Source organism: Hemiscyllium ocellatum, chromosome 1, assembly GCF_020745735.1.
Source record: "Hemiscyllium ocellatum isolate sHemOce1 chromosome 1, sHemOce1.pat.X.cur, whole genome shotgun sequence".
Lineage (NCBI taxonomy): Eukaryota > Metazoa > Chordata > Chondrichthyes > Orectolobiformes > Hemiscylliidae > Hemiscyllium > Hemiscyllium ocellatum.
Window position 1 is genome coordinate 127,913,824 of NC_083401.1, and position 25,050 is coordinate 127,938,873.

Here is a 25,050-nt window from a genome sequence, read left to right on the forward strand (position 1 = left end):
GGTTTTGTCCATGGGATGTACTGGGTCTTTTAAGTTGTTAGTTTTTGTTTGAGAGTGTTGGTGGGTTTGTGTGCTACTAGGTGTCCGAGGGGTCTTAGTAGTCTGGCTGTCATTTCTGAAACTTCTTTGATGTATGGTAAGGTGGTTAGGGTTTCTGGCTGTGTTTGGTCTCCTTGTCTTGGTTTATTCTTGAGGAATCTGTGCACTGTACCTACACAATGTATTCAAGAAGAACGGATACTCAAGAAATACAGTGCGCAGATTCCTCAAGAATAAACCAAGACAAGGAGACCAAACACAGCCAGAAACCCTAACCACCTTACCATACATCAAAGAAGTTTCAGAAATGACAGCCAGACTACTAAGACCCCTCGGAATCCTAATAGCACACAAACCCACCAACACTCTCAAACAAAAACTAACAAACTTAAAAGACCCAGTACAACCCATGGACAAAACCAATGTCATCTACAAAATTCCATGCAAGGACTGCCACAAACACTACGTAGGACAAACAGGAAGAAAGTTAGCCACCAGGATACACGAACACCAGCTAGCCACAAAAAGAAACGACATTCTCACCCTCGTAGCCCTACACATGGATGAAAAAAACCACCATTTCAACTGGGACAACACATCTATCCTGGGACAGGCTAAGCAAAGACATGTCAGAGAATTCCTAGAAGCCTGGCACTCCAACCACAACGCCATAAACAAACACATAGATCTAGATGCCATCTATCAACCCCTCAGAAAACAAACAGGAAATGACATCACCACAAAACCCCAGGAGCCCCATCCAGGAGAAAGATATAAATAGAAAGCAGGAGACAACAGCTTCGCCTCACTTGGAGGTCACCACTGATGATGTTACCTAGCCAGGTAATGAAACGTCTGGATATCAAACCTACAGCTCAGCGAGCAAACCTACACCCTGAAAGATTAATCACTGATGATGGAACAATTAAAATCAGAGATGCTCAAGAGACCAGAATTAGATATGGGATGAGCTGGCTAGGAGGCCATGGAAGGCCAAAAAAAAACAAGGATTTCTAGATGAGTTGGTGCTTGACTGTGAGTGAATTGGGAGCATAATTCAGTGAACACAGGATGATGAACCAACAGATCTTATTGCAAGTTAGGATACAGGCAGCAGAATACTGGATGACCTCCAGCTTACGGAGGAGAGAAGGTGGGATAAGTAGTAGCCATTTGTTCTCTGCTTCCTCTTTGTCTTCCATAAATAGTGGTGTGTTTCACTAAACCCCACTTATTAAATACAATTTTAAAATGAATTCACGGATGCTGCCTGGCCTGCTGAATTTCTCCAGCACGTTCTGGTTTTGTAAAAGTGTTTTAATTGTGTTGCTTCAAATGCATGTTCTAGTGTTTTTGAAATATGGTGAGGCTCTCTACCTCTCCAGCCACTAATTCCTAGGAGGTGGATCAAGAAGCATCTCCTAGCTGCCCTGTAATTCCTCTCTGAAAGACTGTAAATCTATGCCCATTTTTTATGTGGTGCCTTTACTGAGAAGTTTGTGAAATCTCAGGGCAGGGACCAAGTGTCCACCAGTGCAGCGTAGCTGCAGATAAAACAAACAGTCCCGGCTCAGAAAAAGCCTGCCTTTGAAAGAGAAATCCCAGAAAACCCACTGACCCTGAAGGCACTGGTAGGTTAGAGATTGCTAAAACCTTGTCCAAGTTACTCATTAAAAGATTTAGAGCTTTTATGTCAATATGGTGCTGCCATCTACAGTTTTACTCATGCAATGCTAACACAAATCAAAATGGATTTTCACTGATTTTTTTAATCAAACCACTCAGACATGACATACCTCCGGCAGGTGGGACTGAACCTGAACCTTCTTACCAGAGGTAGAAACACTACTGCTGTGGCAAAACTCTACATTCCGACTTTTCATGGTCTGACTGGAATCATAACTGGACCACAACAGTCCATAAACAAGGGGACCAGATCTGTACACAATATTCCGACTGTAGCTGAATTAATATCTATACAGTTCCATCTCAATCTCCCTTCTCTTGTATTCAATTTCTGAACTAATAAAGGTAAATATCCTACATGCCTCCTTAACCTGTCTTTTAACCTTCAAGGATGCACACCGATGTCCCTCTGATCTTCTGTCCATCAGTCTGCCAGAATTCATTCATTGCATGTGGGTGCTGCTGGCTAAGCAGCTTTTATTGTCTACCCTTAGTTGCCTAGAGGGCATTAAAATTTAACTACCTTGTAGTGGGTCTGGAGTCACATGCAAGTCAGACCAGGTAAGCATGGCAGTTTCTTTCTCTAAAAGATATCAGTGAACCAGATGGATTTTCCCCAACAATTGATTCACAGTCATCATTAGATTCATAATTCCAGGTTTTTATTGCATTCAAATTCCACCATATGCCATGTCTCTGGATTAACATTCTAACATTCCAATGATATTACCACCAGCCTTCCCTTCTGACATGCCATACAGGCAATGAGTTCAATTTTGTACTGTTACTTGCTGCAATTTCTCAAATAACAAACTTGCTGTAGTATTTGATAGCAGTCAATTTTCCATTTTAAAAAGTGATCAACTTCCGTAACAATTGCACCATAAAAATGGCATTTAATACTTTATTCAAGACAAACACATAATGTGAAGTTATTGAAGTTAGGAAGTATTGCTGGGTGCTGCCATCCTCCCACTGTAACTTCAACAGAACTCATAGGCAGGCAGATTCTGGAAAAATGCAGAAGTAGCAGGGTTGTTGTTATGGGTGATTTCAACTTTCCCAATATTGACTGGAACTTCCTTAGTGCAGATGGTTTGGATGGAGCAGTTTTTGTCAGGTGTGTTCAGGAGGGTTTCCTTACTCAGTGTGTAGACAGACCGACGAGGGGAGAGGCCATTTTGGATTTGATGCTCGGCAATGAGCCAGTACAGGTGTCAGATCTCGCGCTGGGAGAGCACTTTGGTGACAGTGACCACAACTGCCTCACATTTAGCATAGCTTGGAGAGTGAAAGGAGCAGTTACCGAGGGAAAATATTTAATTGGGGAAAAGGAAATTAAGATGCTATCAGACAGGAATTGGGAAGTACAGGCTGGGAGCAATTGTTCCACAGAAAGGGCACAGCAGACATGTGGAGACTATTTAAGGAGTTGTTGTGAGTGATGCACAAATGTGTTCCTCTGAGACAGGTAAAAAGGGGTAAGATTAAGGAGCCTTGGATGACGAGAACAGAGGAACTTCTCATCAAAATGAAGAAGGCAGCTTACGTAAAATGGAGGAAGCAAGGATCTAGCACAGCTTTAAAGGATTACAGGCTTGCTAGAAAGGAGCTCAGAAATGGACAGAGGAGAGCCAGGAGGGGGCATGAAAAAGAAGGATTAGGGACAACCCAAAGGCATTTTACTCATACGTGAGGAATAAGAGAATGATCAGGGAGAAGGTAGGGCCGATCAGGGATAGCGGAGGGGACTTGTGCATGGAGTCTGAGCAGATAGGGGAAGCCCTAAATGAGTTTTTTGCTTCGGTTTTCACCAAGGGAAGGGAACTTGTTGTAAATGAAAACTTTGAGGAGCTGGGATACGGTCTTGACCAGATCAAGATTGATGAAGTTCATGCGCTGGAAATTTTGGAAAATATTAAGATTGATAAGTCTCCAGGGCCAGACCACGTTTATCCTGGGCTGCTCCGGGAAGCGAGAAAGGAGGTTGCTAAGCCTCTGGTGAGGATATTTGCCCCCTCATCTAATCTAATCTAATCAGTGGAGACAGTTTACCGTACCACTCTCCACGGGAGTTGTACCGGAGGATTGAGAGGAGGCGAATGTTGTTGTTCTTTTCAAGAAGGGTAATAGGGAAATCCCTGGAATTACAGACCAGTCAGTCTTATGTCTGTGGTCAGCAAAGTTTTGGAAAGAAATTTGAGAGATTAGATTTGTGACTATTTGGCAAAGCATAGTGTGATTAAAGGCAGTCAGCATGGCTTTGAGAGGGGCAGGTCATGCCTCACAAATCTTATTGAGTTCTTTAAGGAGGTGACAAGATAGGTCGACAAAGGTCAAGCAGTGGATGTGGTGTATCTGGACTTCAGCATATCATTTGATAAGGTTCCCTATGGTTGACTCATTCATAAAGTCAGGAAATATGGGATACAGGGAGATTTGGCTATCTGGTTCAGAATTGGCTGGCTGACAGAAGGCAGAGAGTGGTTGTAGATGGAAAGTATTCTGCCTGAAGGTCAGTGTTGAGTGGAGTCCCTCAGGGATCTGTTCTTGGGCTTCTACGCTTTGTAGTTTTTATAAATGACTTGGATGAGGAGGTTGAGGAGTGTGTTAGTAAATTTGCAGATGATGCAAAGGTTGGAATTGTCGTCGATAGTATAGAGGGCTATTGTAGGCTGCAGCGCGACATAGGCAGGATGCAGAGCTGGGCTGAGAAATGGCAGAGTTCAACCTGGATAAATGTGAAGTGATGCATTTTGGACTGTCGAACTCGAATGCTGAATATAGGATTCTTGGCAGTATGGAGGGGCAGAGGGATCTGGGTGTGCAAGTACATAGATCCCTCAAAGTTGCCACCCAAGTGGATAGGGTTGTTAAGAAAGCTTATGGTGTTTTGGCTTTCATTAACAGGGAATCGAGTTTCAAAGCCATGAGGTTTTGCTATAGCTCAACAAGTCCCTGGTGAGACCACACTCAGAATATTGTGTCCAGTTCTGGTCGTCCTACTATAGGAAAGACATAGAGGCTTTGGAGAGGGTGCAAAGGTTTACCAGGATGCTGCCTGGTCTGGAGAGCTTGCCTTATGAAGAAAGGTTGAATAAGCTCGGACTTTTCTCTGTAGAGAAGGAGGAAGAGAGGAGACCTGATCGAGGGATGCAAGATAATGAGTGGAATAGATAGAGTCAATAGCCAGAGACTTTTCCCCAGGGCAGGATTGGCTGGTCCAAGGAGTCATAGCTTGAAGATATTAGGAGGAAGGTATAAAGGAGACGTCAGAGGTACGCCCTTTATGGAGAGAGTTGTGAATGCATGGAATGCGTTGCCAGCTGTGGTGGTGGAAGCAGAGTCATTAGGGACACTTAAGCGACTGCGGGACATGCACATGGATAGCAGTGAGTTGTGGGGTGCGTAGATAACGTTACTATATTTTATATTAGGATTAACCTTGGCACAACATCATGGGCCAAAGGACCTATTCTGTACTGTACTTTTCTGTGTTCTAACTTATTAGTTACACTGGGTCTCAAGTTGGTTTGTACAGTATTGGCATGAGGTAGTGCCATAACTCCATGAGCCTCTTAGAAGGCTAGTGGCATTAGGGATAGTCACAGGTTGAAACAACACCTCACTGTGTAAACACAAAATAATACTGGATTGTGGCCCGGTGAGTGAAATTAAACATACTTATTCTTCGAATGGCTGCAGGTACCCAATTCTGACACAAAGACAAAACTTGCTGAGAAAGGCTTCTGTGATTCTCTTCTGCAAATGGTAGTTTATTGTGGCTCAACAGTTCATTTGAATTTTTCTGACAATTTCCCACCAACCCAATAGAGAACTGAGGAAGTTTCCAGAGGAGATGAAAAATCGACTTGACCTCAGACGAAGATCAGCTGTGAAGACAGGGGTTAAAAGTCAGACACCCCAGATGGAACTTGAACCCACAATCCCTGGCTTAGGAGGCTAGTGCCTTATCTATTAGGCCACTGGGGCTGCACAACAGTTCATTTTAAATCTGTGATTGCTAGATTTCTGTTAACAAGAAGTATTAAGGGATACAAGACGAACACAGATATCGTGATTTAGGTCACATATCAGCCAGTATCACTTTAAATGACAGAAGTAGTCAAAGGCTAAATGGGCCAATTCCAGCTTTTTGTGTCAGATCATTATTATATGTAACACTCAAATTACCTATGCTCCAAATTATTTAATTACCTGTTCCAGAAAAGAAATGTTGGCCATCCCAAGGAAATTTATAGAATAACTAGTCTTAGAGAGCCACCTTGTGGAGCCTGCGCAGAAGTACATCATTTTATATGCACTTTTCTCAATATATTTTAGTAGAATTTTGCATAATTACATTAATATTGAATATGAATGGTCATAAAAAGTTAAAAACAATTCAATTTTTTTCATTGCAATGCATAGTAAACTGGGTTGTTTCACAGCATTTATATCTTTATGTATATATATTTCATGTCAATAATTCACTGATACAACTGGACCTTTTTTTTGTTTTTTTTTCACCCATTAGTGTGCCAGAAGCAGGGCAATCTTAATCTGTGCAACAGACTTTAGTCCTCAGTATGCAATGTCAGGCCATGGAACATGCCAGTCCACACCATTCAATTATAGAAATCTTTTTCAAAGCTGTTGGGTGTCCAGTCAAACAAATCAAGGAGCATTTTTCATTTTTTTCAGATGATGGTCCTCAAGAACGAATTTGCAAATTGAGTTTATAGAACTGTAAGGGTAGGCTAACAACTCATTCTGTATAAGCTTATAGTCTTGAGTTCAACACATGGTCATGGTAACCCTTTTCTTTAAAATGAGCGGTTCTGTAACACAGGATTCTTTGGGTTGTTCCCAACAGAAACAGATGCAAGCATCCTTGCTGCTCAATGCCAGACCGCGAGGGGAGAAATAAATTATTAGTTTCATTGGAGATGTTAAGTTTTCAGGTCATTTTAAAATGATTTTCTAAATCTCAGCACGTGGCATTGGTAAAGCTTTCAGTTGTTGAAATGAAGCCAAAGATGGCCATATCCTCACCTTCACAAGTATTCTTGATCTTGTTTACATGTCCACCAGGATATGGAATGTTACATTCTGTTCTGGCTTGAATGAGAACCCATGGTTTCACAGTCCGGTTTTGTTAAAATGTGAACATGGGATAAAGTCAAATGCAAGGAAACAAATTATGGGAATGATGCTTTTGAACTTCCCAGTGTTAAATTCTCCTCGATGTGCATCATTTACATAAACGTGGACCTTGGAATTGGAATTGACCGGAGCTGAGTGAAGGCAGAGTATGTCACACAGGACAACACACAGAGAGATGTTAATAAAACTGAATGCACATGTAATCTACAAATTCAATACAGCATCTATGTTGACTTTTCTAAAGAGGTGGAGAATGTGGGTCCTATCTTTTCCACAATTTTGGGTCCTAATGAATTGAATACAGATGGACTTTGTCTTTATTTTTTTAAATATACAATTTCTATTATTAAATGGCATTGAAGTATGGCAACAAACACTTTTCACTACTTTTTTGTAAAAATACAAGTGACAACAAATTACTATTCTATAATTGAAGCCACTACAGATGAATTGGAGCTGAGGAGTTTGGGGTTAAATGCAGCTGGTTGGCAACAAGAAGTTGATTAGTCCATGGACTAGTGACCAGTTCAGATAAGGGACCTTTGCTTGCCAATAACAATGTGATCGAGTCTCGGGTAAAAACAGCTTGGAACTGGGAACAAGATATAGGGAAAGGAATTGATCTTTACCAACTTAGCAATGTGTCTGTTCTCAACAGTCAAAACTTTCATTAATCCTGCCAAACCTTTCCTTTAGCAGTTGCTGTGATTTAATTGATAAATCAGACAATTTTACAAGTGAACCAGCCAGCTTGTGCCTCTTGTAACCAGAGGAAAAATTCAAAAAAAGGGAAGACAAGAAGAAGCATTTAGATCAGAAAGAGCCAACTCAGCAGAACATGGGAGCGAACACTACTGAAACCATGTTTTCAGCTTTCCTCTTACCATGTGCTTTTCCCTGTCTTTGTGCACACACACACACACACACACACACACACATAACATATCAAAATGCATGTGTGTAAAGGGGAATTGGTGTGTTGATGCAAGTTTAATTAGCATTATATGCCAATGGTTTATAACTTCATCTGTAGCTAGAGCCTAATTGCTTGGAATAAACAGTAATCCTATTTAAGTACAAAACTTGATTAGTGCTTTCTATCAATCTGGGCCTGAACCAGGAAATTGAGAAATTTGTGCACTTATTTCTTAATCTTTAACTTTTGAGACAAACTCCAGGAATTGCAGGGCTTGATTTCCAGCATACTCCCCCAGTCAATCATGACAGCAGAAACACTATCAACTGTACCAAGACATCCTAAAATAGAACTGGTCATTATCACATTGCTGTTTGTCACACCTTGCTATCCATAAATGGCTGTCATGTTTTGTACATGACAAGAGTGTTCAAACTTCAAAAGTAATTAATTGACTGTAAAGTGCTTTGGAATACCCAAAAGTTGTGAATGACTTCATATAAATGGCAACAGCAAGGTTGGTAGTTATATAATCAGGCCTTTAGCTTAACTATTCAAATACTTAACTCTAATAAACTCATCGGTGTGAGACATTACCAATTGCTTTACCAATTCACAAGCACACTTTACACGTTTTTGTAGTACATTTTGCTATTACAAGATAAACTAAATTAAAATATCCCTTCCAATCCATTACTACTTCCTAATATTCTTCAATTATCAGCCCCATGCTACAAGCAGCATTTACCCGAAGTGGTAATATTGTAACCTACTCAGAACAATGCCATACCCTCCGTCTGCCTCCATAACTCACTTGAAACTATGGAAAGATTATAATATTAATCCGCTCTTAATAGCAGACTCTTGGACCTGAATAGAATGCAGAACATCAAACATTTTCCTCCACTAGCATGTACCTTTTAAATACATATTAAGTAGGTCCACTACCCCCTTTAAGAAATTTACTATCAAAACAGTGCTTCTGTGAAATTGCATGAATGTATATGAACTGTCAAAACCGGTAATAGTAAATGAAATCTCATGACCCAGCTGCAAGAGATCAGTCTAATATCCTCTATACTTTTACTTAGTACATGTAAAAGTTCTCACTTATTTGGATCATACAGGTCTAGCAATGTTAGTAAAACAAAAACTAACTTAAAAGGCAAAAGGACTAACACCCCTTAATTATGCAAGCTCGGACAGAACAGACGTACTAATCCCATTAAAAATAACAGCCAGCATTTAACAAGTGCTTACACCATCTTTTGCTTCCCAAGGACAGACAGCATTCAAACTTGTGTGTACAATAGATACAACGATGTGACACCATAGTGCTAAAATTTTAATGGATGCAAGAACTATGTATAAAGAGGCTACTGTAAAATTGTACTTCGGTTTCCATCACAATCTCGAACTGTGCTACTGCAGATGTTCAATAAAGAAGCTATTTTCACCACTCCCTAATCTCAACACAATCCCACATCAGTATCAGTATTTTGAAATTGAAAAGAGTTGTATGAACTAACAAATGATTCATAAAGATATTTAACACAAGTCTTGTAAAAAAATTTATTTCTGTTCTTTACAAATTCTCTTTTGTTTTCAAATTACACCATGCCATTTTATACAGCTTTCGGTTGATCAGCTTCATTCAGGAATTCTGGCTTTGATGCTTCAAGTTACATTAACCCATCAAGTAACCCCTGAAAAAAAATTCAGATCTTAATAAAAACATTACAATATTACAACAACTTTATCTATTCCCTTTTCAAGAAAATGAGCTCAGGTTTCTATAAATCAAAACTAATAGAGAGATTCAGATGTTCACCATGAAACAAATTATGATTTGATTCAAATCAAAGCAAAACATTGCAGATAATGTAAATCTGCAGCAGTACAGAATACTGGAGAGACTGTAGATCTGGCAGCATCTGTGAAGACAGAAATAGAAGTAACCTTTTGAGTCTAATATGACACTTGTTCAAAACAGCTTCAGGGTCATGTCAGATTCAAAACATTCAACTCTCTTTCTCTCTCCATAGATGCTGCCAGACTTGCTGAGTTTCTCCAGCATTTGTATGTCTGTATAAGATTGATGCGATTTCCAGTACATTAATCAGATACGGTGGTGGTGGGTGTAACAACAGAACTTCACCAATTAGCAAAGCTTCCTCCTCCCTGTCACAAAGCAGTGAGCTGGTAAAAGGGCAAGTCCATGAGGAAGCAGTGCAAGGCATGGAGGGTTCGCAGACAAGTGACTACTGTCTTAATGAAATTATAGTGCGACAGAACAGGGACATTTCAAGCACCTCAGCAAATGCATGTGGTAAGAATCTCCAGATGCTTAAGCTCAAGGCCAGAATCTCAGCTTGAGCAGCAATTGGAGTCACTGGACTGTCAGGGAGGATAATGGTTTCCTGGACTCTATATTCCAGGATCGTATATTCACCACACAGGTAATAAATTAGCACAGTCGGTGAGTGACCATCTGGAAACGTTGGAAGAAGCGGTTATACAGGAATCTACAAGGCATGTGCCATTTTAAACAGGTACTTCATATTAATGACTGCCAATACTCTGTAGGACTACAGACCAGATCATGGTACTTATGGGAAAATGTCTGTGCTTTTGGGGAGAGGAGAAGAGAAAGGAGTGGGAAAGAGAATAGCAAAGTATAGAAATTAAGCTGTAATAGGCAAATCCATAATTAGAGAAAAAAACTGAGACATCATTGAGAGTCTCGCATTATGTTATCTGCCTTGCATAATAGTCAAGTGGGTTTAATATACAATGTAAAGGATGTAATGTCTTCAGAAAAGATACAAGGGTGGGAAAAAAAAGCAAAGCAGAGGGAGTGCTGATTCAGGAAGACATTGCAGTGCTGGAGAGAGAGATGTCCTTCAAGGGACAGAGTCCAGTCTGTTAAGAGTTAAGAAAAAAATGGTAAAATCGTGCTGAGGATGTTCGATAGGTCTCCAAGAGAAAGGTCCCCTGCTACATATAAATAACTTGAATCTTGGAATACTGAATAAAATATTTTTAAAAAATTGCTGGTGATACCAAACATGGGCGAATGGCAAAGTGCAGATGATACAAATTGCCTGCAACAGGTCACACATAACCGAACAGAAAGGACAGACAAGTGGCAGACGGAATTTAATGCAGAGAAATATTAGGTCATTTATTTTTGGCAGATGGGCTACGAAGAATTGATAAGGACTTAACAGCCCCGTTCTAAATAATGTGCAGGAACAGAGGAAAGTGGACAAAACACCTTCGAAGATTGATGCACATGATAAATTGAGAGAAGCAAAGCATGTGGGACTTCAATCTTCGTAAATACAGATACTGACTATAAAAGCAGAAAAGTAATGCTAAACCTTTGCGAAGCTCTGGTTAAGCCATGACTAGCACACTGCATCCACTTCTGGCCAACACTCTTTAGGAAACATGTGAAGGTCCTTGACTGGTTAAGGGTTTTACCAGAATAGTTCCAGTGATTATTTTTTTTTACATACATGGGTTGGTAGTGGTTTAACCTGAGGGTCATCACATTGTACAGGACATTGGTTAGGCCACTTTTGGAATACTGCATGCAATTCTGGTCTCCTTCCTATCGGAAGGGCGTTGTGAAACTTGAAAGGGTTCAGGTAAAATTTACAAAGATGATGCCAGGGTTGGAGGATTTGAGCTATAGGGAGAGGCTGAATAGGCGGGGTTGTTTTTGCTGGAGAGTCGGAAGCTGAGGGGTGACCTTATAAAGTTTTATAAAATCATGAGGGGCATGGATAGGATAAATAGAAAAGTATTTTCCCTGGGGCGGGGGAGTCCAGAACTAGAGGGCATAGGTTTAGGGTGAGAGGAAAAAGATATAAAAAGAGACCTATGGGGTAACTTTTTAATGCAGAGGGTGGTATATGTATGGAATGTGCTGCCAGAGGAAGCGGTGGAAGCTGGTTCAATTGCAACGTTTAAAAGGTATCTGGATGGGTATATGAATAGGAAGGGTTTGGAGGTATATGGGCCGGATACTGGCAAATGGTTGGTATATCTGGTCAGCGTGGACGAGTTGAACCGAAGGGTTTGTTTCCGAGATGTACATCTCTTATAACTCTATGACTATGACCTCAGGGGAGAGGAGAGGTTGAGAAGACAGTCACCGATGATCTTCTCAACTGGAGTGCAGGAATCAAACCACACTGTTGGCATCACTCAGTATCGCAACCCAGCCATCCAGCCAACTAAGCTAACCAAACCCCAAAGATTTCTTTATGAAACAAGTTACTGAGGACAGCTACCCATTCACCAACTTGATCAGGAACAGTTCTCAGACTCATCTATACTTCTGAAGTATTTCCCACTAAACACAAGAGCATATGTAAACATTCTTACTGGAGCACAATGCCCCTGACCATCACTTCTTAGAAAAAGAGGTGGAGTAAAGAAGGATTGATCAAGTGTGAGAATCTCAAAATACACAACAAACATAGATCACATTTTATTCGTGGCCATACCACTATGTCCACCCTAGGCACTCCCAGCCTTGAGGTGAAGCCAGCACAGTCTGGAGACTTGGTGCTGGATCAGACTGGGGTTGGAAGGTCTTGTTATTCTGAACTTTATAATTCTTTATTTTTCTAATTTATTCCTTTTTTTTACCTAAGATGACATGAAGGTCTGTAATGCTAGACATTTTATTTCTTTATTTTTCTGATTTTTTTCTGAAGAATTTGTACTTAAGAATCTGCACCTAGGTACATTTATACCTAAGATGGTGCTGTAAGGTTCGATTCCAGCCTTGGGCGACTGTCTGTGTAGAGTTTGCACATTCTCCCAGTGTCTGCATGGGTTTCCTCCGGGTGCTCTGGTTTTCTCCCACAGTCCAAAGATGTGCAGATGAACTGGCCATGCTAAATTGCCCGTAGTGTTAGGTGCATTAAGACATAAGACCATAAGACATAGGAGTGGAAGTAAGGCCATTCGGACCATCGAGTCCACTCCGCCATTCAATCATGGCGGATGGGCATTTCAACTCCACTTACCCGCATTCTCCCCGTAGCCCTTAATTCCTTGTGAATTCTTGATGGGTCCCTGGTGCTGTGAGGCAGCAGTGCTAACCACTGAGCCACTGTGCCGCCTTCTAAAAATTCATATTGTAAAATTTTTAAAAAGTGTTTAATTTGGACATTGAATTGGAACTAGCTTTATTGTCACGTACTCACATGAGTACAGTGAAAAGTTTACAAGTCACCACTTACAGCACCATCTTAGGTATAAATGTACCTAGGTGCAGATTCTTAAGCCCAAATTCTTTGGAAAAAAGTTAGAAAAATAAAGAAATAAAATGTCTAGCATTACAGACCTTCATATCATCTTAGGTTAAAAAAAGGGAATAAATTAGAAAAATAAAGAATTATAAAGTTCAGAATAACAAGTCCTTCCAACCCCAGTCTGATCCAGTACCAAGTCTCCAGACTGTGCTGGCTTCACCTCAAGGCTGGGAGTGCCTAGGGTGGACATAGTGGTATGGCCACAAATAATATGATCTATGTTTGTTGTGTATTTTGAGATTAGTCAGGGGTAAGTATAGGGTAGGAGAATAGGTCTGGGTGGGTTACACTTTGGAGGGTTGGCGTGGACTTGTTGGGCCGAAGGGTCTGTTCCCAAACTGTGGTGAAACTAATCTAATCTAAATAGAGAAATGAAGACCTTTGACAAAGCAGCTGGAATACTGAACTTTTAACTTCCGTTGCCCAAAGAGGTTTGTTGTACCACATAGTTCTTTTAAGATTTAAATATGTGCAGCTTAAAGGAACATTGACTGCACATGGCCTGTTTGTTCCTGTGCGTGCCTGCTCTTTTGTTACACTAGAAGCAATGCAAGAACAGTGGGCCATGGTAGTCATTGAAGACTATTGAAGTAATGTTTTCAAATCAATTCTCCCACTTCCTGTGCTAAACGGCAGCTACTGCAAGGCAATGGAGAGAAGGGCTCACCTCCCACAGCAGTATATTGAGAATGATTTTATTTAAATAGAATATCCTGATTTTCTTTAGAGTGCTTGAAATCCCAAATGAGAGCATGGGGCAATGTGAAAATTAGTGAAGTCTCCCCAGACTGAATATTAATTGGGTCCTACAAATCATCCCAAATGGAAATCTGCAAATTGCCTAGTCAGTGTAAGGTCAATTAAAGAACTTATTAATTGATGCTTACCATATACAACTCCATTTGGCTAACTTCACTGATTGTATTATCAAGTATCATTACAATAAAATCAAGACATACTTCCAAAAAAGGTGTTACAGGTAATCAAACCCTCTTATCTGGCTGATTTTCCTTGAACATTATTAAATTCTAAATTTAAAAAATTTAAAATATGCTCAGACAAAATAAGGATACATACTGGCATGCATCATTCAAAATAAAGATGATACTAGATCAGCATTTGATACTTACGGCAGTTTCATTCTCATGAAGACTCTAGCCATGAAGAAGCTCAACAGGACACTGACAAAACCAATGAACAATAGTAGAAACCTATTCAGCTTTGGAATGTTGGGAGCATTTGAGCGATCCAAGATTATGAACCCTAGCCCTCCCATTGTAAACAGAAAACTTGAGGCAAGACCTTCCATAATGTACTGTCCATTGACTCTGAAAAGATGAAATGAGAGATTATTAGATCTAATATGCAATGTCTCCAAAATGAGAAAAGTATGGGAACAAATCACCATAAACACGGGAGTTAATTTTAGATAAAATTATCTCTCGGATCTAAGTCTATCTGTTAAGCGTCAGACACACACACTTCCCATTTTGATGATTTTTTGATTACAAATCACAAAAAAGTTCATTTATCTTAATAATGATAAAACTGTTTCATGCTCCAAAACAGGCTCTTAATGCATCAAAAAAACTGGGACACTTGAAAAAAACAACAGAAAGAGATGTTTTTTGGAGTGTATGAGCAGACAGGATGGACAGACATTCTTATTTTCCTCACTGATCCAGTGCATCTGTCATTAATGCCCTCATATTCCAACAAAAAAACAAGTGCATGGGTTCGATTCCTGGGCACTGCAGGTCTATGCACTCTTAGCCTAGAGGAAAAAGTGCAACAGCTCTGCAAAATGGGATAGGAGCGTAGATCAGAATATAGATCAACTCTGATGCCACTAATCCAAAATAACCTACTGACACAAAGCTAGCTAACATTACACAAATGAAAGCAAAAAAAAAGGCTGCAATAACAAAGCAGATATACCTGTATGCTAAGAAGGCTACAGGCCTCTGGTGGCCATGTTCATCTGTCATTGATCCCACACTTGGAGGCTCCACAATGACATCATAAATGATACCTAATAAAGCAGCAAATATCTTTTAAATCTACAGCAAAGAATCTAAATACGTTTGCATATTTAAAAACGAAAACAGCATTGGGAAAAAAATGTCTTATGATTAAATATCGACTAGGAGCATTCAGGATAATTATGGCTGATCTCCTAATTCTCAATTCCACTTCTGCCTTTTCGTGGTATTCCCTCAGTTCCCTTACTGGTGAAAAATCTCTTAGCCACAACAACCCGCTGTGGCAAAGAATCCCAGAGATTCACTATCCTGAAAGAAGAAATTCTTCCTTATCTCTATATGAAATACGTGACCCGTTATTCAGAGCCTCTGGTACTAAACTCTCTCACACAGGGGAACCACCTTGACAGGTTTCTAGGGTGCTTTTGAAGCTGGGTTCATTCAGATGAAACGAATGTAGCAAAACATCCTCTCATATTTCATTCCTCTTGATTTCCCATTTGTTTTCCTATTCACTTATTATATCTGCGTACTGACTTTATTGATTCATGTACAAGGACATTCACATCGCTCTATACCTTAAAGGTCCCTCTGTAATCTCTCCATTTATGTAACATGCTGTTTCTCTCTCGCTTTTTTGCCAAAATGGAGAAGTTTATTGGTGAGTCCAGGATGGTGATGAGCTTCCTGAGGTAGGAAGGTGATCAGTCAGCAGCTATGGCCCACATTAAACCAATAACATAGGGAGAAAGAGGGATGTGACCTAGCAGTCAGGATTTAGGGTACTCAGTAGAAAATAAGCAAGCAGAATCTTAAGATTACTCCCACTGTCACATGCAAGTGAATACAAGAAAAGGAGGATAGGATCATCGGAGAATGCATTGCTAGGATATTAGTTAAGTACGGGACTAGTTCTGGAGGCCACGGGAGCTACGAGGTCCAGCTGATTTACACCTGAATAGAGTTGAAATTAAATTTGTTGCTGGACATGTTGCTATTTTAAACTAGTTTAGCAAAGTAACAGGGACACGCCAGTACATGCAGTTGAGACAATATCCGAAATGAAAATTAGATGCAGAAAGTTAGTGGGTGAGTCTGGAGGGAGCAGAAAACAAAGGCTGGGGATTAAAAAAAATAGCAGTGCTCAAGGATATGTACATCAGTGGAAGGAAGTATAGCAAAATAAGGCAATCAAGCTGAGGGCACAGATAGAAGCAAGGCAGCATGATATCACAACCATGTCAGAAATAGGCCCTGAAGGGGGATTGGGATGACATTTCAATGTGCCTGCTTACAGAGCTTTCAGACCAGAGAGATGGAGGCTGATAAAAGATAGGAAAAGGGTAATTTTGGTCAAAGAAACACGTACAGTTGTGAGGAATGGTGATATGGTAGAAGGATAAACAAATAAAATTTTGTGAATTAAGCTGAATAACACACTGGGAGTCACACAGCCAACAGGATACTGTAGTTGAAAAATGTGGTGCTGGAAAAACACAGCAGGCCAGGCAGCATCCGAGGAGCAGGAGAATTGACGTTTCAGGCATAAGCCCTTCTTCAGGAATGAGTCCTCACTTTCTCCTAACAGAATACTGTAGACCCCCAAAGAGTCAGAGCGCGAGAGAGAGCACGCGAGAGCGCGCGCGAGAGAGAGCAGCAAATACACGGCAAACATCTGAGAAATAAAAGAACAATAGGAAAGCAAAACTAGAGGAGTTTAATTACCCTCATATTAACTTGGATAGTTTCAGTATGATGGGAATTGAGTAGAATTATGAGGTGCATTCAGAAGAATTGTTTTTGGTCAGTATTCAGCAAGTCCAACAAGGGAGGGAAAAATATGGATTTGCTTTAGGGAATGAAGCTGGAAAGCAGAGGAGTGGCACTGATTATAATTCAGTTAGTTTTAACATAATTAAGGAAAAAGACAAATATCAATTAAGAGCTCCAAGTTGAAGCAAAGCCAATTTTACTTAGCCAGAGATTCAACAAAGTGGATTGAAAGAGTTACTTGAAGATAAATCAATTTCTCTGAGCAGTAGGAAGCATTCAATGGGTTCAACGTAAATGTGCTCCCAGAAAGTGGGACAGCCACCTCTATAAATCATCAAGGAGCATACAGGGTAAGGCAGACGAACAGCAAAGATTAGCTCTGTGTTGAACATAGTGGAATTGTGCAGGGGTGTGCGCTGGGACCTAATCTATTCACATTATATATTAACAATCTGGACAAAGAAACGGAGGGCATTGCTGCTAAGTTTGTAGGTGACATGATGATTTGTGGAGGAGCACATAGTGTGAGGAAGCAGGGAGGCCACAGAAGGAAAGCCAAAAGAACTGCGATGCTGTCAATCTGATACAAAAAGAGAAGTTGCTGGAAAAGATCAGGTCTGGCAGCATCTGTGAAGAAAAATCAGAGGTAAATGTTTCAGGCCAGATGAGCTTTCATCAGAACTGTTCTGAGGAAAGGTTACCGAATCTAAAACATTAACTCTAATTTCCCTTCACAGACGCTGCCAGACCTGCTAAGCTTTTTCAGGCTGCAGTAGGACATGGACAGGCTAGGAAAGTGGGCAAAGAAGTGGCAGATGCAATATAATGTGGAAAAGTGTGAGGGTATGCACTTTGGTAGGAAGAACAGAAGTATAGACTATTTTCTAAACGAGGAAAGGCTTTGGAAATCTAAAGCACAAAGTAACTTGGAAGTCCTCGATCAAGATTCTCTTAAGATTAACATGCAAGTTCAGTTAACAGTTCAGACGACAAATTGAATGTTAACATTCATTTCAAGAGAGCTAGAGTACAAGAGCAGAAATATACTGCTGAAGTGTATAAGGCTCTGGTCAGACCGCATTTGGAATATTGAGGGCAGTTTTGAGCCCTGCATCTCAGGAAAGATGTGCTGACGTTGGAGGTAGATCCACTGGAGGTTTACAAAAATGATCCCTGAGATGAAAGACTTGTGATATGAGGAGAGGTCAGGGACTATGGCCCTGTAGGAGTCCAAAACTGGAGGATGTGGTTTAAGGTGGGGGTAGATTAAAAAAGGACCTACAGGGCAACTTTGTCACACATGCATGGAATAAGCTGCGTGAGGATGTGGTGAAGGTTCGTACAATTACAACATTTAAAAGGCATCTGGATGGGTATATGAATAGGAAGAGTTGAGGGGGATATGGGCCAAATACTGGCAAATGGGACTAGATTAATTTAGGATAGCTGTCAGCATGGACAAGTTGGACTGAAGGGTCTGTTTCCATGCTGTACAGCTCTCTGGCTCTATGACAAGCTCAAGGCTGAGGCTCCTTCAGCATTACCTCCTGGATCCTTTCACTAGCCCCATATGTAGTCACACCCTTCTGCCCATGAACCAATTTGACAGAGTGAATCCAATGGGTGCGACTGCTTCTGATCTTATGATTTATAACCTTTAAATATTACCCCTATCTACCTTCAATCTGAAAGTAAGCTATTATAGTCGGATTAGCAGCTATCACCAACTAATGAATGTACCTACGATGTCACCCTTTTGTGCTGAGCTCTTGATTTTGGATTTTGATTAATCCAATGCTATTCCCATGGTGTTTTCAAATTCTAAATACTCACTTGAGCTGTATATCTCTCACAATGTATACTACAGAGGAGGAAGTGCTGAATGTCTTGAAATGCATAAAAGTGGATAAATCCCCAGGACCTGATCAGGTGTAGCCTAGAACTCTGGGAAACTAGAGAAGTGATTGCTGGGCCAATTGTTGAGATATTTGTATCATCGATTGTCACAGGTGAGGTGCTGGAAGACTGGAGGTTGGCTAACGTGGTGCCACTATTTAAGAAAGGTGGTAAGGACAAGACAGGGAACTATCGACCAATGAGCCTGGCATCGATGGTGGGCATTTTGTTGGCAGAAATTCTGAGGGACAGGATTTACATGTATTTGGAAAAGCAAGGATTGATTAGGGATAGTCAACATGGCTTTGTCCTTGGGAAATTATGTCTCACAAACCTGATTAAGTTTTTTGAAGAAGTAACAAAGAAGATTGAGGAGGGCAGAGCGACAGACGTGACCTATATGGACATCAGTAAGGCATTTGACAAGGTTCCCCATGTGAGATTCATTAGCAAGGTTAGATCTCATGGAATACAGGGAGAACTAGCCATTTGGATACAGAACTGGCTCAAATGTAGAAGACAGAGGATGGTGCTGGAAGGCTGTTTTCAGAATGGAGGTCTGTGACCAGTGGAGTGCCACGTGAATCGGTGCTGGGTCCACTAATTTTTATCATTTATATAAATGACTTGGATGTGAGCATAAGGGGTGTAGTTACTAAGTTCGCAGATGTCACCAAAATTGGAGGTGTGGTGGACAACGAAGAAGGTTACCTCAGATTACAATGGGATTTCATCAGCTGGGTCAATAGGTTGAGAAGTGGCAGATGGAGTTTAGTTTAGATAAATGCGAGGAGCTGAATTTTGGGAAAGCAAATCATAGTAGGACATATACACTTAATGGTAAGATCCTAGGGCGTGTTGCTGAACAAAGAGACCTTGGAGTGCAGTTTCGTACCTCCTTGAAAGTAGAGTTGTAGGTAGATAAGGTAGTGAAGGCGGCATTTGGTATGCTTTCCTTTGTTGCTCAGAAGAAAGAGTACAGGAGTTGGGAGGTCATATTGTGGTTGTATAGGACATTGGTTAGGCAACTTTTGGAAAATTGCATGCAATTCTTTACAAGGATGTTGCCAGGTTTGAAGGATTTGAGGTATAGGGAGAGGCTGAATAGGCTGGGGCTGATTTCGCTTGAGTCGAAGGCTGAGGGGTGACCTTATAGAGGTTTATAAAGTCATGAGGGGCATGGACAGGATAAATAGAAGAGGTTTTTCCCACTGGCAGGGGGAGGGGGTCCAGAACTAAAAGGCATAGGCTTAGGGTGAGAAGGAAAAGATATAAAAGAGACCTATGGGGCAACTTTTTCACGCAGAGGGTGGTGCGTGTATGGAATGAGCTACTAGAGGAAGTGATAGAGGCTAGTACAATTGCAACATTTAAAAGGCGTCTGGATGGTATATGAATAGGAATGGTTTGGAGGGACAGGGGCCAGGTACTGGCAGGGGGGACTAGGTTGGGTTGGGATATCTGGTCAGCATGGACAAGTTGGACTAAAGGGTTTGTTTCCATCTGTACATCTTTATGACTCTATGACTCTGTGATGTCTCCTTCGTGACTATGTGAAATTGCACTTGACCGTAAGTCTAGTGCAAATGGAATGCAACCCCTGACAAGTGCAAAGTGATATATTTGCAGAGATTAAACAAGGCTAATGAATTTCCAATCAATGGAGAATATGAAGGGTTGCAATGGAAATTAAGAACTTCAGAGTCAATGTCTATAAATGAGGTCAATAAGTTGGTTAAGACCATCACCTGCAAGCCACTCACTATCCTTACTTGGAAATATATGACTCTTATTTCTCTTGGCCATGGAATTCCCTCTTTAACAGCACTGTGCATCTACCTATAGCACATGGATTGCAGCAGTCCAAGACAGCAACTCACCACCACTTTAAGGGCAATTCGGGACAGATAATAAACATGGCCCAGCCAGTGACACCCACATCCCCCTAATGAACAAAAAAAAATGTTTACCTATATACCCAAGCTAGGAATTGTCTGGCAATGCTGAAGCTGTATAAATCAATCATTATTTAGGCAACATACTGTGTGCAGGTCTGGTCACTTCATTTCAAAAAGGGTGAAATTCACCAGAGGTTGCAGAGGATATTTACAAAGATGTTGCCAGGACTTTAGAATGACAGTTGGGGGGGGGGGGGAGAAAGTGTGTTGAAGAGGCAGGAGCTGATCTCTTTGGAACAGAAGAGGCTGAGGAGAGATTTGATTGAAATGTTCAAATCTGAAGGGGGCCTGCATAAAATGGACGGGAAAGGGCCTGTTTACTTTAGCAAAGAGATCAGTGTCTAGGGGACACAGATTTCAAGTGATTCATAGAACAATTATGAGGATGATGATTTTCTTCACCCAGAGGATGGTAGATTCTGAAAACCTTAATTCATTGAAAAGATCCAGAGACCTAGGTTTGATTCCAGCCTCAGGCAACTGGTTGTGTAGAGTTTGCACATTCTCCCCACGTCTGCCTGTGTTTCCTCTAGGTGTTTCCGCTTCCTCCCACACTCCAAACATGTTTAGGTGCTAAATTGCCCATAGTGTTCAGGGATGTGTAGGTTAGGTGTATTAGTAGTGAGAAATGTAGGGTTAAAGGGTAGGTGATGGGTCTGGAAGGTATACCCAGAGGGTTGGTGTGGTCTTGTTTGGCCAAATGGCCAGTTCCACATTGTAGGGATTCTACGATTTTCTATCTCAGTATACAACTCAAGCGCTGCAACCTGCAAAGCCATGGACCAAATGAGGGAAAGTGTGATTACGTTAGGTGGCCTATTTTTTCAGCACAAATAACGTTTGGTCAAGTGGCCCTTTTCTGGGCCACAAACGCTTTATAGTTTGGAATTCCCATATTATACTCCAATTCTTGCTATCCCTTTTGCACACACCTTACAGCCTCTGCTCAACTGATTTGGAGATGCCAGTGTTGGACCGGGGTGTACAAACTTAAAAAAATCTCACAACACCAGGTTATAGTCCAACAGATTTAATTGGAATTCCTGCTGGACTATAACCTGGTGTTGTGTGATTTTTTTTTAAACTCTGCTCAAGCTGAAGTTTCCTAACCAGGTTTGTTCATCAGCAAACAGAAAGTTTAAAGTTTGACCCTGTAAACAAGAGTCAAGATGGGACTAGTTCAAAGTGAGACGCCCTCCTTCGAGAGTAAGTCTGCCCGGTATCTCAGGGAGGTCTCAGGCCGGGTATGGGAGCTGGTTGCTCCGGGAGACGGTACCGCGGGGGGAGGGGGAGGGGAAGGGGGGTCGGTCACTCACTCACCGCCGGTGATGAGGAAATAGGAGATGATGACCAGGGCGTAGACGGTCATGGCGGACGGCATGTGAAGCCAGCCCGGCTTCTTGAGCTTCACGTTGGGACATTCCAACACCGCGAACGGCAGCGCGAACACCGCCTCCATCTCCAGGCACTGACCTCCAGCGCAACGTGGCCCGGAAACCCCGACGGTCAACTTCCGGTCTGCGCGAGGCCCCGCCCCGCTCCTGGGCCCGTCACGTGACCCGCGCCCAGGCGGTGCGGTGGGACTGATGATGTCACAAGGACTGTTGCCACTGCGGTTGTTACATGAGGCTCTGCACAGCTTCATTTCCAGGACGTCCCAAAGAGCCTTACAGTCGGTGCAGTTACTCTGGCACTATCCTTTGCCAGAGATGTAGAATTGTTCAAGAAACAGAAAAGGTTTTTTTCCCCCCCCCCCGGGGATGAGGCAGTCCAGAACTAGCGGGTGAGAGGGAAAGATTTAAAAGGGACCTAATGGGCAACTTTTTCACGCAGAGGGTGGAATGAGGTGCCAGAGGAATTGTTTAGTTACACTTAAAAGCATCTGGATGGGTTTATGAATAGGAAGGGTTTAGAGGGATATGGGCCAAATGCTGGCAATTGGGACTAAATTGGTTTAGGATATCTGGTCGGCACAGACGGGTTAGACTGAAGGGCCTGTTTCCATGCTGTACGTCTCTCACTCAAAACTGCCCCCATCTTCCCTCTCTTCCCCTTACACAATTACTAACTCAGTCTGTGTTAGGACTTTTACATTCCTACCTTACCACTAATTTCTTCCACTTCCCTGATTTGGCCACCATATCTTTTTGGTTAGCTGAATTATTGGACAGCTGGTTCACAGTGCAAAGTGATACCAATAGCATGGGTTCCATTTGCGCGCGCACACACAGAGGTCATGATGAAGGCCCCTTCTTCACGGGCCTTGACTGAGGTCTGATGAGCCTCAGGTTAACTCATCTGTCTTTAATGAGAGAGCAGCTTTGTGGTCCATGTGTATCATGAATCTCTATCCCCACATATAGTAATGTTGATGAATGACCAGATGATTTTTCTTGTCATGTTGGTCCATGAAATCTTGGCATAGGCAGATAGGTAGTGGCTTTCACACCCACAGTATTTTACAGAAGTTGTACACCAATCCAGCCCATAAACTCTGCTACTCTTTCCACAATTACTGTCAGACCTGTTAAGTATTTTCAGTAGTCTCTGCCTGTTTAAAATTTCTGTCACCCATGGTGACTTGCTTTTGGTTGTTTATGAGAGGAGTCAGGATGATTAGAACAAGATTGAATATGAAAAGTTCAGTTCACACTGTCCGTGGAATTTAATTTACCACCCGGTCCGCTATGTCATTTTGAAGTTTATCATTATCCTCCTTCCAAATATGTCACTGTGAGTTTTGAAGTCATGCCATGTATATGAAGGTGCAGGTCATTCACAAATATTAACAAAACACTCTGAAAAATTTCAGTGTATATCTTTTTCCAGTCAAAAGAATAACCAACTGTTCACCAGTATTAAGTGTTATCTTTAAAGGACATTAGATTAAGAATAAAAATATTCACAGATTGACTGCACAGCAGCATTTGGACAAAGTCACTTCCCACACAAGCTGTTGGTACTGGGGTTTCTTCCTGGATAAGGAATGACTGACTGTATGATTATTGTTGTTTTTTGGAAGCAGTCTTGTTAGATTGGAGATCCTCTTCAAGAGTTCTTGGGTTGCTTCTTTTTGCAACCTTCCACTTGAGTAATGAGGTATCTCAGCCTGCTATAAACCCCCAGACTTTAGGGCACCAGTGCCAAACAATCCAGATTTTGCTGATAGCTATTATAACTTTAGTTGAAAGTTGAAGAAGGGTCACTGGATGCAAAACATTAACACGGTTTTCTATCACCGATACCACCATACCTGCTCAGTTTCATCAGAAATGTCTGTTTTTGGTTCTAATTTTTTTTTAGATTAGATTACTTAGATTAGATTACTTACAGTGTGGAAACAGGCCCTTCGGCCCAACAAGTCCACACCGACCCACAACCCACCCATACCCCTACATATACCCCTTACCTAACACTACGGGCAATTTAGCATGGCCAATTCACCTGACCCGCACGTCTTTGGACTGTGGGAGGAAACCGGAGCACCCGGAGGAAACCCACGCAGACACGGGGAACGTGCAAACTCCACACAGTCAGTCGCCTGAGGTGGGAATTGAACCCAGGTCCCTGGTGCTGTGAGGCAGCAGTGCTAACCACTGTACCACCGTGCCGCCCCTGGCATCCATAGTTCTTTGTTTTATTTTAAATATTGTAAAGTAACATATTGTAAAGATATGGCCAGATATAAAGTACTGTCTTACTACACTTTTGTTTTCAGCATTAGTATTGTCAGCCTTCACCAGTTACTTTTCTTTGCAATGAAAACAAAACATTCTGTATTTCTCAGAATTCTATTGTAATCAGACTAAAAATGGATTATTTGCTTTTGGGAATCAGCACTGATCGATCTGCTAAGGCCTCTTTTGACATGATATTAATAATTAATTTCTATGTTTCAATGTTAATGTATATATCCAATATCCAATAGCTATGTTGAGCAAATAACTGCAAGGGAATGGTGAGAGATTATCTCGAGTAAACACTGAGTCCTGAGATTGTTGTCTAGGCTATGAACATGATAATGTTTGAATGTCAAATCAAGTTAAGTTTTTTTTATCTGTTGGAAATTCAGTTTGAGCTAATTAAAATGTTTAACTTAATTATAATCATAAGGACTCAAAATGAGCCTGTCACAGGCATCCGACTTGATTATTTAAATGTACTGAAATAGTTTTCAAAACAGTTAATCAATGAAACAGTAAAACCTTAACATTGGCAAGGAATAAACAATGAGAAAACACAGCAAAGAGGTTAACTAATCCTGTGAGATATTGAATTCTAGGTCCCTTTGCTAACTCACA

The 25,050-nt window shown here is 41.3% G+C and overlaps 1 protein-coding gene across 1 annotated transcript; it reads right to left on the minus strand.

Annotated features, from left to right (window-relative positions):
* Window positions 1-9,365: 9,365 nt before the first annotated feature.
* ostc (oligosaccharyltransferase complex subunit) lies at window positions 9,366-22,268 on the minus strand. Its single transcript, XM_060831904.1, has 4 exons — window positions 22,070-22,268; window positions 15,079-15,172; window positions 14,271-14,468; window positions 9,366-9,513 (listed from the first exon to the last, which is right to left on the minus strand). Exons 1-4 carry the CDS (start codon window positions 22,206-22,208, stop codon window positions 9,495-9,497), a joined length of 450 nt encoding a protein of 149 aa, XP_060687887.1. The 5' UTR covers window positions 22,209-22,268; the 3' UTR covers window positions 9,366-9,494.
* Window positions 22,269-25,050: the final 2,782 nt, after the last annotated feature.